At 40.9% G+C, this 13,853-nt stretch overlaps 1 protein-coding gene across 3 annotated transcripts in view; it reads left to right on the top strand.

The window, feature by feature from the left end:
• Positions 1-13,853, top strand: part of LOC134340157 (meprin A subunit alpha-like) — a 123,170-nt gene that overhangs the window by 35,834 nt on the left and 73,483 nt on the right. For all 3 annotated transcript variants that reach the window (XM_063037070.1, XM_063037082.1, XM_063037090.1), the window contains exons 10-11: positions 7,355-7,570; positions 12,378-12,836. In XM_063037070.1, the coding sequence (XP_062893140.1) occupies positions 7,355-7,570; positions 12,378-12,836 (675 nt within the window). The remainder of the gene's footprint in view (positions 1-7,354; positions 7,571-12,377; positions 12,837-13,853) is intronic.

The following is a 13,853-nucleotide window of genomic DNA, read 5'->3' on the forward strand; positions in this document are numbered from 1 at the left end:
GATGACTTTTGATTTCACCTTTTTTGGCACAGAAAAGGTGATACCTGAGCTCATTGACCTTGGTGGTCGATACTTTTGTGGCATACAGGAGACATGTAAATGCCTCCAGTTTGTCCATCAGTTCTGGAGAGAGGTCCTATTTCTGACGCAATTCTAAGAATGTGTCCTGAGTTTCCCTGCTGCTGGTCAGAAGTTTTAGGGCACTTGTCTTCCCCTTGCCCTGCAAAAGCACTTACAGTGTCACATCCTGTATATGCGTGCAACCCGATGAGAGCCCTACAAACCTCTATGCCAACAGTGACAACAAACTTCCTGATATCTACAAGCCTTGTATGGGTTCTAGTGCCACACTTCTGGAACAATGGGGCCTCAATCTTGTCACAAAATGCTGAACACATGATAAGACATCCGTGTCTTCTGAGCAGATTACTACAGATTGATATCCCTCTCTTGTGGCATGGGCAGCATGGAGAAGTAGGCAGCCATCTGCTTCTTCTTGTTGACACTGAAGAGCTGACACCTCCTCACTGCCTTGAGATGTGATTCTGTAACATTTGTCATTCACAGTTGCATACAAAATCTTCTCCATTAGCTTTGCTCTGTACTCTGCCTTCCTCCATTCATGGACGATGAAGCTAACGAGACTATTTTTGTTACTGACTTTGGTCAAGAAGCACCTCCACTGCCTCACCATCTGTGTGCCCGTGGTACCTTGCAACTCATGACCAGTCTCTTCACCTCATAGAGATCTTTTACTATTATTGATAGAGTTCTCCTTGTACGTGTCGAACACAACATCTATTCTACTACTCAGACTGGCTTCCCTCAGAGCCATATCCAGAATTGTTGTGGCAACATCTCTGAAAGTAACTTGATCACCTTTCACTCTTTGGACCAAGTTCATTCCATCAACCACTGTAGCAGAGTTTCCTAGGAGTTGCTCTTCTACTGCTACATTTTTCTGCAAGGATGTGGCTGAAGTAGCTTTATTTGTCTTTCTCAGCGATCCGTGTTTGGATTACCAGCAGCAGTGGCCATCCACAGATCAAATGGTTGGAAAGAGCAATGCAATGTTGAGGTCCAGGGAAAGCTCTACAATGAACATGGAACATAGAATAGTACAGCACAGTACAGGCCCTTCGGCCCACATTGTTGTGCCGACCCTTAAACCCTGCCTCCCATATACCCCTCCACCTTAAATTCCTCCATATACCTGTCTAGTAGTCTCTTAAATTTCACTAATGTATCTGCCTCCACCACTGACTCAGGCAGTGCATTCCACACACCAACCACTCTCTGAGTGAAAACCTTTCCTCTAATATCCCCCTTGAACTTTCCACCCCTTACCTTAAAGCCATGTCCTCTTGTATTGAGCAATGGTGCCCTGGGGAAGAGGCACTGGCTGTCCACTCTATCTATTAGCCCTAGCTCCCTTAATCTCTGATCATGATGCATTCTTCAACTTCCTCACAGACAGGACTCAGGCTGTAAACATAGGGGACAAGCTCTCCTCTACAATCACTCTGAGCACCGGTGCCCCACAAGGCTGTGTACTCAGCCCCCTGCTCTACTCACTGTACACCCATCATTGTGTAGCCAAGTTTCCATCAAATTCAATATATAAGTTTGCTGATGACACAACAATTGTTCTCAGGTAATGATGAGTTTGAGTACCGAGAGGAAATTAAGAACCTTGTGGCATGGTGCGAAGACAATAACCTATCCCTCAACGTCAGCAAGACGAAGGAATTGGTTGTTGACTTCAGAAGGAGTAGCGGACCGCACGACCCAATTTACATCGGTGGTGCGCAAGTGGAACAGGTCAAAAGCTTTAAGTTTTTCGGGGTCAATATCACAAATGACCTGACTTGGTCCAACCAAGCAGAGTCCACTGCCAAGAAGGCCCACCAGTGCCTTTACTTCCTGAGAAAACTAAAGAAATTTGGCCTGTCCCCTAAAACCCTCACATATTTTTATAGATGCACCGTAGAAAGCATTCTTCTAGGGTGCATCACAATCTGGTATGGAAGTTGTCCTGTCCAAGACTGAAAGAAGCTGCAGAAGATCGTGAACACGGTGCAGCACATCACACAAACCAATCTTCCGTCCTTGGACTCACTTTACACCGCACGCTGTCAGAGCAGTGCTGCCAGGATAATCAAGGACACGACCCACCCAGCCAACACACTTTTCGTCCCTCTTCCCTCCGGGAGAAGGTTCAGGAGCTTGAAGACTCGTACGGCCAGTTTTGGGAACAGCTTCTTTCCAACTGTGATGAGACTGCTGAATGGATCCTGACCCGGATCTGGGCCGTACCCTCCAAATATCCGGACCTGCCTCTCGTTTTTTTTGCACTACCTTACTTCCCATTTTTTGATTTTCTATTTATGATTTATAATTTAAATTTTAATACTTATTAATTTTTACTATTTTAAATATTTTTAATATTTAATATTTGTAATCCAGGGAGTGGGAAGTGCAGAATCAAATATCGCTGTGATGATTTTACGTTCTAGTATCAATTGTTTGGCAACAATAAAGTAAAGTAAAGTAAAGTAAAGTACTCTTTAAACCAGGCAGCATCCTGGTAAATCTCCTCTGTACCCTTTCCAATGCTTCCATATCCTTCCTATAGTGAGACGATCAGAACTGGACACAGTTCTCCAAGTGTGGCCTAACCAGAGTTTTATAGAGCTGCATCATTACCCTGTGACTCTTAAACTCTATCCCTCGACTTATGAAATCTATCACTCCATAAGCTTTCTTAACTACCCTATCTACCTGTGAGGCAACTTTCAGGGATCTGTGGACATGTACCCCCAGATCCCTCTGCTCCTTCACACTACCAAGTATCCTGCCATTTACTTTGTACTCTGCCTTGGAGTTTGTCCTCCAAAGTGTACCACCTCACGCTTCTCCGGGTTGAACTCCATCTGCCACTTCTGCATCCTATCAATGTCTCTCTGCAATCTTCGAGAATCTTCTACACTATCCACAACACCACCAACCTTTATGTCGTCTGCAAACTTGCCAACCCACCCTTCTACCCCCACATCTAGGTTGTTAATAAAAATCACGAAAACTAGAGGTCCCAGAACTGATTCTTGTGGGACACCACTAGTCACAACCCTCCAACCCAAATGTACTCCCTCCACCACAGCCCTCTGCTTTCTGCAGGCAAGCCAATTCTGAATCCACCTGGCCAAACTTCCCTAGATCCCATGCCTTCTGACTTTCTGAATAAGACTACTGTGTGGAACCTTGTTAAATGCCTTACCAAAATCAATGTGGATCACATCCACGGCAATACCCTCATCTACATACCTGGTCACTTCCTCAAAGAACTCTATCAGGCTTGTTTGACACAATATGCCCTTCAAAAAGCCATGTTGACTGTCCCTGATCAGACTATGATTCTCTAAATGCCCATAGATCCTATCTCTAACAATCTTTTCCAACAGCTTTCCCACCACAGATGTAAGGCTCTCTGGTCTATAATTACCCAGACTATCCCTACTACCTTTTTTGAACAAGGGGACAACATTCGCGTCCCTCCAATCCTCCGGTACCATTCCCGTGGACAACGAGGACATCAAGATCCTAGCCAGAGGCTCAGCAATCTCTTCCCTCGCGTCATGGAGCAGCCAGGGGAATATTCCATCAGGCCCTGGGGACTTATCCGTCCTAATGTATTTTAACAACTCCAACACCTCCTCTCCCTTAATATCAATATGCTCCAGAACGTCAACCTCACTCATATTGCCCTCACTGTCATCAAGTTCCCTCTCATTGGTGAATACCGAAGAGAAGTATTCATTGAGGACCTTGCTCACTTCCACAGCCTCCAGGCACACCTTCCCACCTTTATCTCTAATTGGTCCTATCTTCACTCCTGTCATCCTTTTTTTCTTCACATAATTGAAGAATGCCTTGGGGTTTTCCTTTACCCTACTCATCAAGGCCTTCTCATGCCCCCTTGTTGCTCTTCTCAGCCCCTTCTTAAGCTCCTTTCTTGCTTCTCTATATTCCTCAATAGACCCATCTGGTTCTTGCTTCCTGAACCTCATGTATGCTGCCTTCTTCCACCTGACTAGATTCTCCACCTCACTTATTACCCATGGTTCCTTCATCCTACCATTCTTTATCTTCCTCACCAATATTATCTTCCTCTTCCAGTATTAGGGAAGTTAAAGTTACCCATGATAACAACCCTGTTATTTTTGCACCTTTCCAAAATCTGCCTCCCAATCTGCTCCTCAGTATCTCTGCTGCTATCAGGGGGCCTGTAGAATACTCCCAATAGAGTAACTGCTCCCTTCCTGTTCCTGACTTCTACCCATACTGACTCAAAAGAGGATCCTGCTACATTACCCACACTTTCTGTAACTGCAATAGTATCCCTGACCAGTAATGCCACCCCTCCCCTTCCCCCCCCCTTCTCTATCCCTTTTGAAGCACTGAAATCCATGAATTTTGAGAATCCATTCCTGCCCTGGTGCCAGCCAAGTCTCTGTAACGGGCACTAGATCATAATTCCATGTATGTATCCAAGCTCCCAGTTCATCACCTTTGTTCCTGGTGCTTCTTGCATTGAAGTACATGCACTTTAGCTCCTCTACCTTACTACCTTTACACCCTTTATTCTGCTTCTCTTTCCTCAAAGCCTCTTTATCTGTTGGATCTGGCTTTACTCTGTGCACTATACTTGTAGTTCTCGCATGACCTTTATCCTCCTCCACCTCACTATCTGCTCTAACACTCTGATTCCCCTCCCCCTGCAAATCTAGTTTAAACTCCCCAGAGCAGCACTAGCAAACCTTCCCACAAGGATGTTAGTCCTCCACTAGTTCAGATGCAATCCGTCCCATCTTCCCCAGAACGAGGCCCAATTGTCCAGAAACATGAAGCCCTCCCTCCTGCACCAACTCCTTAGCCACATATTTAGCTTCATTATCTTCCTATTTCTAGCCTCACTAGCATGTGGCATGGGTAGCAATCCTGATATTGCAACTCTGTAGGTCCTGTCCTTCAACTTTGCACCTAACTCCCTAAATTCTCTTTGCAGGACCTCCTCCTTCTTCCTATCCATGTCACTGGTCCCTACATGGACCACGACATCTGGCAGCTCACCCTCTCTCTTGAGAATACTGAGAACCTGATCTGAGACATTACGGACCCTGGCACCAGGGAGGCAACAGACCATCCAGGATTCCCGATTTCTTCCACAGAACATCTTATCTGTCCCCCTAATTATTGAATCCCCTATCACTACTGCCCTCCTCTTTTCCCTCCTTCCCTTCTGAGCTGAGGGTCCAGTCTCGGTGCCAGAGACGCAACCACTACAACTTGTCCCTGGTAGGTCGTCCCCACCAACAGTATCCAAAATGGTATACTTATTATTGATGGGAACGGCCACAGAGGTGCTCTGCTCATTTTGTCTATTCCCCTTCCCTCTCCTGACAGTCACCCAGCTTCCTGTCTCCTGACTTTTAGGGGTGACTATCTCCCTGAAACTGCTGTCTATTTCTGCCTCTGCCTCACGAATGATCCGAAGTTCATCCAGCTCCAGCTCCAGTTCCCTAACTCAGTTTGTCAGGAGCTGCAGCTGGATGAACAGGTGTAGTTATCAGGGACAATTGTGCTCGCCCTGACTTCCCACATACTGCAAACGGAGCACTCAACTGCCCTAACTGCTGCCTCCATTACCTACTTCTAAGTTAATTAGATTAATTAAAGGAACTTACCTGGCCTTACCTCACTGGGAGCAAGCTCGTCCTCAGCCTCTGCTCGCCGAAGCCTCTTGAGCCAAAACCTTCCTACTCTGTCGCCCACTCCCACGATGCCCGCTCTGTTAATCTGTTTGCTTTTTAAAGTCTCCCGCTGTCTCACAGGCTGACCTTCACGCGCTTGCACAGTCGTGCCCCGTTCAAACTGCCGAAGAAATGAACTTCCCCTTTGCAGCAGAATCAGAATCAGAATCAGAATCAGGTTTATTATCACCGGCATGTGTCGTGAAATTTGTTAACTTAGCAGCAGCAGTTCAATGCAATACATAATATAGAAGAGAAAAAAAAGACAAATAAAATAATAATAAAAAATAAACAAGTAAATCAATTACGTATATTGAATAGATTTAAAAATGTGCAAAAACAGAAATACTGTATATTAAAAAAAGTGAGGTAGTGTCCAAAGGTTCAATGTCCATTTAGGAATCGGATGGCAGAGAAGAAGAAGCTGTTCCTGAATCAGTGAGTGTGTGCCTTCAGGCTTCTGTATCTCCTACCTGATGGTAACAGTGAGAAAAGGGCATGCCCTGGGTGCTCAAGGTCCTTAATAATGGACGCTGCCTTTCTGAGACACCGCTCCCTACAGATGTCCTGGGAACTTTGTAGGCTAGTGCCCAAGATGGAGCTGACTAGATTTACAACCCTCTGCAGCTTCTTTCAGTCCTGTGCAGTAGCCCCCCCGCCCCCCCCCCCCATGCCAGACAGTGATGCAGCCTGTCAGAATGCTCTCCACGGTACATCTATAGAAGATTTTGAGTGTATTTGTTGACATGCCAAATCTCTTCAAACTCCTAATGAATCACATTATTCTCCTTAGGCACTGGTATAATTGTTGCCTTTTTGAAACAAGTGGGAACTTCTGCCCGTAGCAGTGAGAAGTTGAGCATAGAACTCCACTGGATTATTGAGTGGCTGAATAAAATATAGGAAGAGTGTCACCTATCCCTGTTGGCCTGGTTTGAAAAAAAAAGTAAAGAATTAACAGGGCGGCTCTAAAGGGGATTGATTGCATTGCTGGAGAAAGAAAGAAAGAGAGAAAGAAGGAAAGAGAGAAAAGAGAGAGAGAGAAAGAGGAAGTGAGAGAAAGAAAGAGAAAGAGAGAAAGAAAGAAAGAAAGACAGACTTGCTTGCAGTGGCATATCAATGGACAAAACAGGAGTGGAACTAAGATATAACTGGTATGCAAACACTTATATCAGTATTGATCTAACATTGGCAGTCCCTAAATGGTCAACCGATTGCTAATAGGCATTTGCCACATTTTTAAAGTTATATAAATATTACTAACTTAAGCAGAGCTCCTGTTTTATCCAGTTCTATCCAGTGAGAAACAACTAATCAGTATAGTCTTCAATTGTTTATTTAATTGCTTAATTTGAAACATGTTTCAACCTCAAACTTGATTTGATTTAGATGTGTGAAACTAAAAATTACCCTTTTTCCTGTTATTTGCACTTTGTACATCTTAATTCATCAAATTGCTGCAGATTCGTCAAATTGAGTTTTTTTTTACTACATTCAAAATAATTCCACATTCTCCAGTTTCTAACAAATTATTGAAATTCTAGATGCTGGATACTTCATGTATCTTGATACTAAGGATGGCAAGACAGGTCAAAGTGCTGTTCTGGAGTCCAGGATCCTGTACCCCAGAAGGGATGAGCAGTGTCTTCAGTTTTTCTACAAAATGACAGGCAGTCCAATGGATAAGCTCGTTATATGGATGAAAATGGATGACGGAACTGGAAATATTCGAAAACTAGTTAAAATTCATACATTACAAGGTATGAACTTTTGAGGTTAATAAGAATGCAATCTTTTACTTCATCACTATTTCCCGACACCAACCTCACAGTTAGAGACTTAGAGAAATACAAAAAGGAAACAGGCTGCTCATGGTGCTTTCCAATTTAGTTCTATTTGCCTGCATTTGGCCCATAACCCTCTAAATACCCCCATCTATGTAGTTAACTTAGTGTCTGAATGTTTATTATCTAACTGTCTATTAATCTCTGACTTGAATATACTCATGGACTGAGCTGAATTTTACTACACCCAGGTAAAGAAAATTCTCCTCATTTCTGGCCCGTCTGGCCAAATAGTTATTTTAAAATTATTACCTTTGGTTCTAGATATCCCAGCCAGGGGAAATATCTTTCCAACATCTACCTAGTCAAGTTCTATGCTTCTTAATGTCGTCACTCTCAATTATTGGTCTAGTCTTCTTAATCTCTCATTAAATGCCAAATCTGGTGAACTTTTATTCCTCTTGCTTTGTCACAGATCTGTACATAATATTTCAAATGTAGTCTCACCAGGGTCAATGTAATCAGAGCAAAACCCCTCCATTCTTGTATTCTACTCCACTTACAATTAAAGGCAATGCACTGTCTACCTTCCTAGTTGTTTGTTGTACCTGTATGTTAATTTTCAGAGTCTAAGGATAAGGATGCCCAGATCCCCCTTAACACCAACCAATTTTCAATCTCTCACCACTTAAAAAAGGACACTTTAGCTTTCTGTTTTCCCTTCCAAACTAATTGATCTCATACATTTCCATAATATTTTCCACCTGACATGTCTAATTCAATCTGTCACCTTTTCTATATCCCTCTACATTTTCATTGCATCCACCTGACAGCCCACACTGCCACCTAGCTTTGTATCATCACCAAACTGGTTATATTACACTTATAGCCTTCATCTGTTTCATTGGTATACAGTACATTGTGAACATCTGGAGGCACAGCAGCATTCCCTGTGGTAACCCACTCCCCACAGCATTTTAAGCTAGAAAGTAATCTGTTCACCATTGATGAAGTAATCCTCAACCCGTGCAAGCTATTATTCCCACGTGCATTCGCTTTCATTTTGTTTAATTATCTCCTAATGTGGCAGCCTATTTAGCCTATTAATGCATTGCATTAGCTAGCTTGTTCTTACTTATTTTGGTAACTCCCATCTCAAATAGCTCTAACAGATTAATCAAACGTGTTTTATCTGTCATAAGTTTATCTTGATTCCAGCCACATCTATTTTCTAAGTACCTTGTGAACACTAAGCAGGTTTCTTCCCCGCTGCCATTAGGTTCTTTAACAGACCATTACCTTGGATTAAATTTATTTTATCCCTCATCTCGTCCAGCATTTCCAGCATTTTTTCTACTTTCTGATATTAGATTAATTGACATATTGTTCCTTGTCTTCTCTTTCACTTTGTAGCTACTAGGAAACAATTTACATTTGCTATCTTCTTATCTGTGGAAACCATTCCCAAGTGTACAGAATTTTCCATAGCCACAAGTTTCTAAACCCAAAGTTGCAGATCTTTATGTCTTGGGAGCCTATAGCCATTCAGCCCCCAGAAAATCAACAATAATAATTTTTACTGATGATTAACTTGCTAATAATGTCCCTGAGTTTCTCATTTAATCTGGATCAGCAGTTCTACAAATTTCAGAGAAATTTCCTCTTCTTCTGTTAAGATAGCTGTGAAGTATTTATCTAATTTCTCTTTAATTCCCTTATTCCTCTCTCAGTCAGTGAGGACTTTACATTAATTTTGATTGATCTTATTATTTATTTCCATAGCTTAGTTATAGCTCAGTTGGCTAAATGGAAAATAAGACAGATTGTGAAATGAATAAGTAGACAATTTTTTTTGTCCAATGGATGCAATATATTTGAGAATAAGGAAAAAGACTATCAATAAAAGGCAGAATACCAACCACGGTACTGTTGTGGATGAAACCGTCCAATGGGAAGGAAGTGCCAAGCAACAAGTTACTGTTTATTGGATATTTCTTTATTACATGTTTAGACGCAATTATCAGTTGTCAGAATTGAAAGCCCTGAAAGGGAAAGGATTGTGAGGAAGGTTGGCCTGAATGTCCATTCAGATTTGGGGAGGGGCATCCGGAAATTAGAGAAAAAGAATCTGGAATTGGAAAGAGGCATTCAATTGTCGTTCTAAATTTTGGTAATAATAGGAAAGGAAAGGTACATCGCATCCGGAGATTCTCCGGTTAGCGGGCGATTTCCCTTCACGCCTCTCTGACGTAGTGGGGATCCACGTAATAATAGGAAAGGAGAATTGGGGGAAGAGGTTCAAGTCAAAGAAATCAAGGGCTTCATATTAAATTGAAGAAATGGATTTATTTTGGTTGTACATTATTTTGACTATACAACCAAAATAAATCCATTTCTTCAATTTAATATGAAGGTTTCTTGAGGCTATTACACAAATCTGTGGGAATTGGCATTGGAAAGAAAAGATCATAAAAGGCAGTATGTGAGTAAAGAAGTGGTGTAGAAACAACAATTTCATAGGATATTTGCATCCAGCCAGGGACTGGAGAAGAACTGGATTGCAACAGGACCAGGCAAACCCCTGGGAGAGGGTGAAAAGGGCGACTAGGTCTGTAAATCATGTGTTACACTGATAACAGCTTGAAATGGAACTACAAGAAACTATTAGCCTGACAAATTCTCTGGATAGGAGTCCAAAGCACAAATTAAAGGAATAAATAAGAACAACTTAGAAAACCAAAAGTTACAGACATTAAAGGTATTATAATTACTAAAAGAGTTAAGCTTTTGTGAAAAGCATTGTTGAACTTAACAGCATTTACATGACATCTAGAGTCCTTTAAAACTACTAAAATCGAAAAATACATTGAAGTTCTTGAAAACATTTAGAAATAATTAAAACTTTAAGGCAATGCATAGCTAAAAGAAAAGTAAACATTAAACCCAAGACTAGAATCCCTAATTGAAACAAAAGAAATTTAACTTCCTGTGCTAAATCTGACCTCTCAGTGGACTGGAGCAATGATTCCTAGTTGTGGAGTCTTAGATTTGAAGAGTTATACACCACAAACAAAGCTTTTCACATATATAGGACATATTTATCATGTCCATGTACAGTGTATGTATGCCGTTCACTAACTGGGTAGCCTTTGAAACCTAGTGTAACACTGGAGAATCCCAGAGTTTGTTGATAGATTCAGCCCCTTATACCACTGAGAAAGCCCCAGACTCCCAGCATATCCACTTAAATCTGGGATTTAATGGTAAAAGGCTGAATGCCAGTGGTTCTAACTTGGACTGCAGGTATCAGCTGGCAAGATTCAGTCGAATGTATTTAGGAAGAGGAGAAAAGGGAAGAAGGGGAATGGAAATATAGTGTCCTTTGTAGCCTCCAGAAAATAATTTTCATATCACAGTCAAATTCAATTATGTAACTGGAAACTCCATTGATTTTTCATGCGCTAATTTCCTTGATGATATCACTTATACTGAGTTATAAAACTAATGTAAACTACAATAAACAGCTAAATACAGAAAGGGAAAAAAGGACATATAATTTTACAGTGGATCCAAAATTTGTTTCTGTCACTTGGCAGGTAAGCTGTCTGACTACGTACATGACTATGGGATGTTATTAAGACAAGAAATCTAAGGAATTGATGGGGTAACTAAAGGAGGTAAACTGGAAAAAAACTGGGAAAAGTAAGGAGACTGTAGGAAATTATGAAAAGATAATCACTTGAATTCAGGAAAACTCAGGAAAAATTAAATTCAATTAAAGCAACTTTAAAAATAAGCAACTTTATTATAGGGCAACATTGATAAGTTTGGAAGTGGTACCGCACTATAGGTAGCAGGGGCAAGGTTGACATGGAAGCTGGTTGCATGTAAAGTGCGGACAAAGAGAAAACTCTCGCAGAATTAGGAGAATGTATCAAATGCAGAGGTGCAGTGAATATATTGGATGCAGCTAAAGATCTGTTCATTAAGAATAATCATTGATGAAGGAAAGGTGAAGCCAAATCAGAAGCACAGATGTGGAAAGTAGCAGAATTGGAGCTGATAGGACAAAGATGGAGAGAATGGAAAATGAATATTGTCCATTAAGTAAACTGGGGTGAAAGAAAGTGTAGTCAAGGCAACTATGGGATTGTTGGCTTTTCCTGAATGTTGAATACAAGTCTATCTCTAAAGTGGAGAAGGGGAAATTGAAGAAGGGAAAGGAAGAACCTGATGTGTGCTCTGTAAAAATGAGGGCAGAGTGGAAATTACTGGCTAACCTGATGTAGTTTTTCATTTTGGAATCTGACCAGAAAATGGCAGCAATATTGATCAATGTGTTGGGAGGGAGATTAGGGAGGAACTTAATACCACTGGATAAGAGAATTTTCTGCAAAAATAGAATTCATATGAGTTTCCAAGGCTCCTTTGATCTGGAGGGCGAGGGAAATTTTACAATGTAATAACAGAAGCCATCCAAGTAGAGTATACGTTAAGTTTCTTACTCGATAAATAATCCCAATTAAAATAATACTCTGAGCATATGCTTAAGAGCTGGTTGGAAATAATATTTTTAAGTTTTGTTGTTTAGGAGTCATGAAGCTATTTATTTTCAGAGTGGTACATTAACTTTCACTTCATATCATCTGAGCATGTTTTACTCCTTCGAATTTTCAACAACATTAAGTTCCATGCCTTCAGCTCTATTGTATGATAAATAATTCTGATTGTTAAAACTTTGACAAATATTTAATGTTTTTATCATTTATTTCTTTCTCTACAGCGGATGGCAGCCATTCATGGAACATTGCCCATGTGACCATCCCTGCGACAGCCAAGTTTCGTTATGTTTTCCAAGGAATAATTGGTAACTCCAGTGATTCTTCAGGTGGTATTTTCCTGGATGATGTCACACTTACCGAGACCAAGTGTCCTTATGGTGTCTGGCACCTGAGGAACTTCACCGAAATGCTTCAAAACAATTATAGCAAGGACATACTTAGTCCATGTTTCTATAGCCCGGAAGGATATCGATATGGTTTAAAATTAAGACCTTATTCTCGTTATGAAAATTATACAGGGATCTTTTTCCACCTGTGCAGTGGTGAAAATGATGATATGCTTGAATGGCCGGCTGGGAACAGACAAGTTACCATTTCAGTAATGGACCAGCATCCTGATGTGAAACTCAGAATGTCGTCTACTCTAAGCTTCACTACAGATGGAAGTTTTGTTATATCAGGTGAATAAATAAATGCACATTCTCTGTTACAACTTAAGCATCTGTTTGAAACGGATTCAAAAAGAAAGAGCTTGAACTTTGGTCAAACTGTTTCTCCTTGATTTCAGTTAGTATGAAATGTATGCATAATGGACACTAGGTGAGTAAACAAAAGATGAATTTGGTGCTTCCTGAGTGAAAATAATCAGACAACACCGGGAAATATGAAACAAAATAACTTTTGTGCTTGTTTCACAAAGCATCTGAATTTTCCCCCGTTCTCCAGCTTTAAACCTCAGCGCCATACACACACCATGTTCCTAGTTTCTATGGGTCTTATCTCTATCTTCCTTAACGTATTTCCCAAACTATTCTTGTTATTTATTCAGTCTCTTTATTTATTTATTTATTTATTTATTCTCTTCTTGTTATTTATTTGTTAACAAACTCCGGGAGGGCGCCATCTATTGCCCATCTGTACATACACACTGAATCAAACACTGCTATGGCATTGAATCAGAATCAGGTTTAATTGCCCTGTCATATGTCATGAAATTTGTTGTAACGCGACAGTAGTACATTGTAATACATAATAATAAAAACTGTGAATTACAGTAAATATGTATATAGTTAAATAAGTAGTACAGAAAATTAGTGAGGTAGTGTTCATGGGTTCAATGTCCATTCAGAAATCTGATGGCAGATGGGAAGAGGGGTGAATCGTTCAGTGTATATCTGCAGGCTCCTGTACCTCTTCCCTGATGGTAGCAAAGAGAAGAGGGCATATTCCGAGTCATGAGGGTCCTTAATGATGGATGCCGCCTTTTTGAGGCATCACTCCTTTTTTAAAAATACTTTAATTTCAAAATTTTCAAAAAACAATAAAATCAACAAGAACAAGAACAAGAATTAGGGATAGTATCAATTCCAAAGAAGAAGCATACAAATTAGCCAGAGAAAATGGCTCACCTGAGGACTGGGAGAAATTCAGAGTTCAGCAGAGGAGGACAAAGGGCTTAATTAGGAAGGGGAAAAAAG

Source organism: Mobula hypostoma, chromosome 2, assembly GCF_963921235.1.
Source record: "Mobula hypostoma chromosome 2, sMobHyp1.1, whole genome shotgun sequence".
Taxonomy (NCBI): domain Eukaryota; kingdom Metazoa; phylum Chordata; class Chondrichthyes; order Myliobatiformes; family Myliobatidae; genus Mobula; species Mobula hypostoma.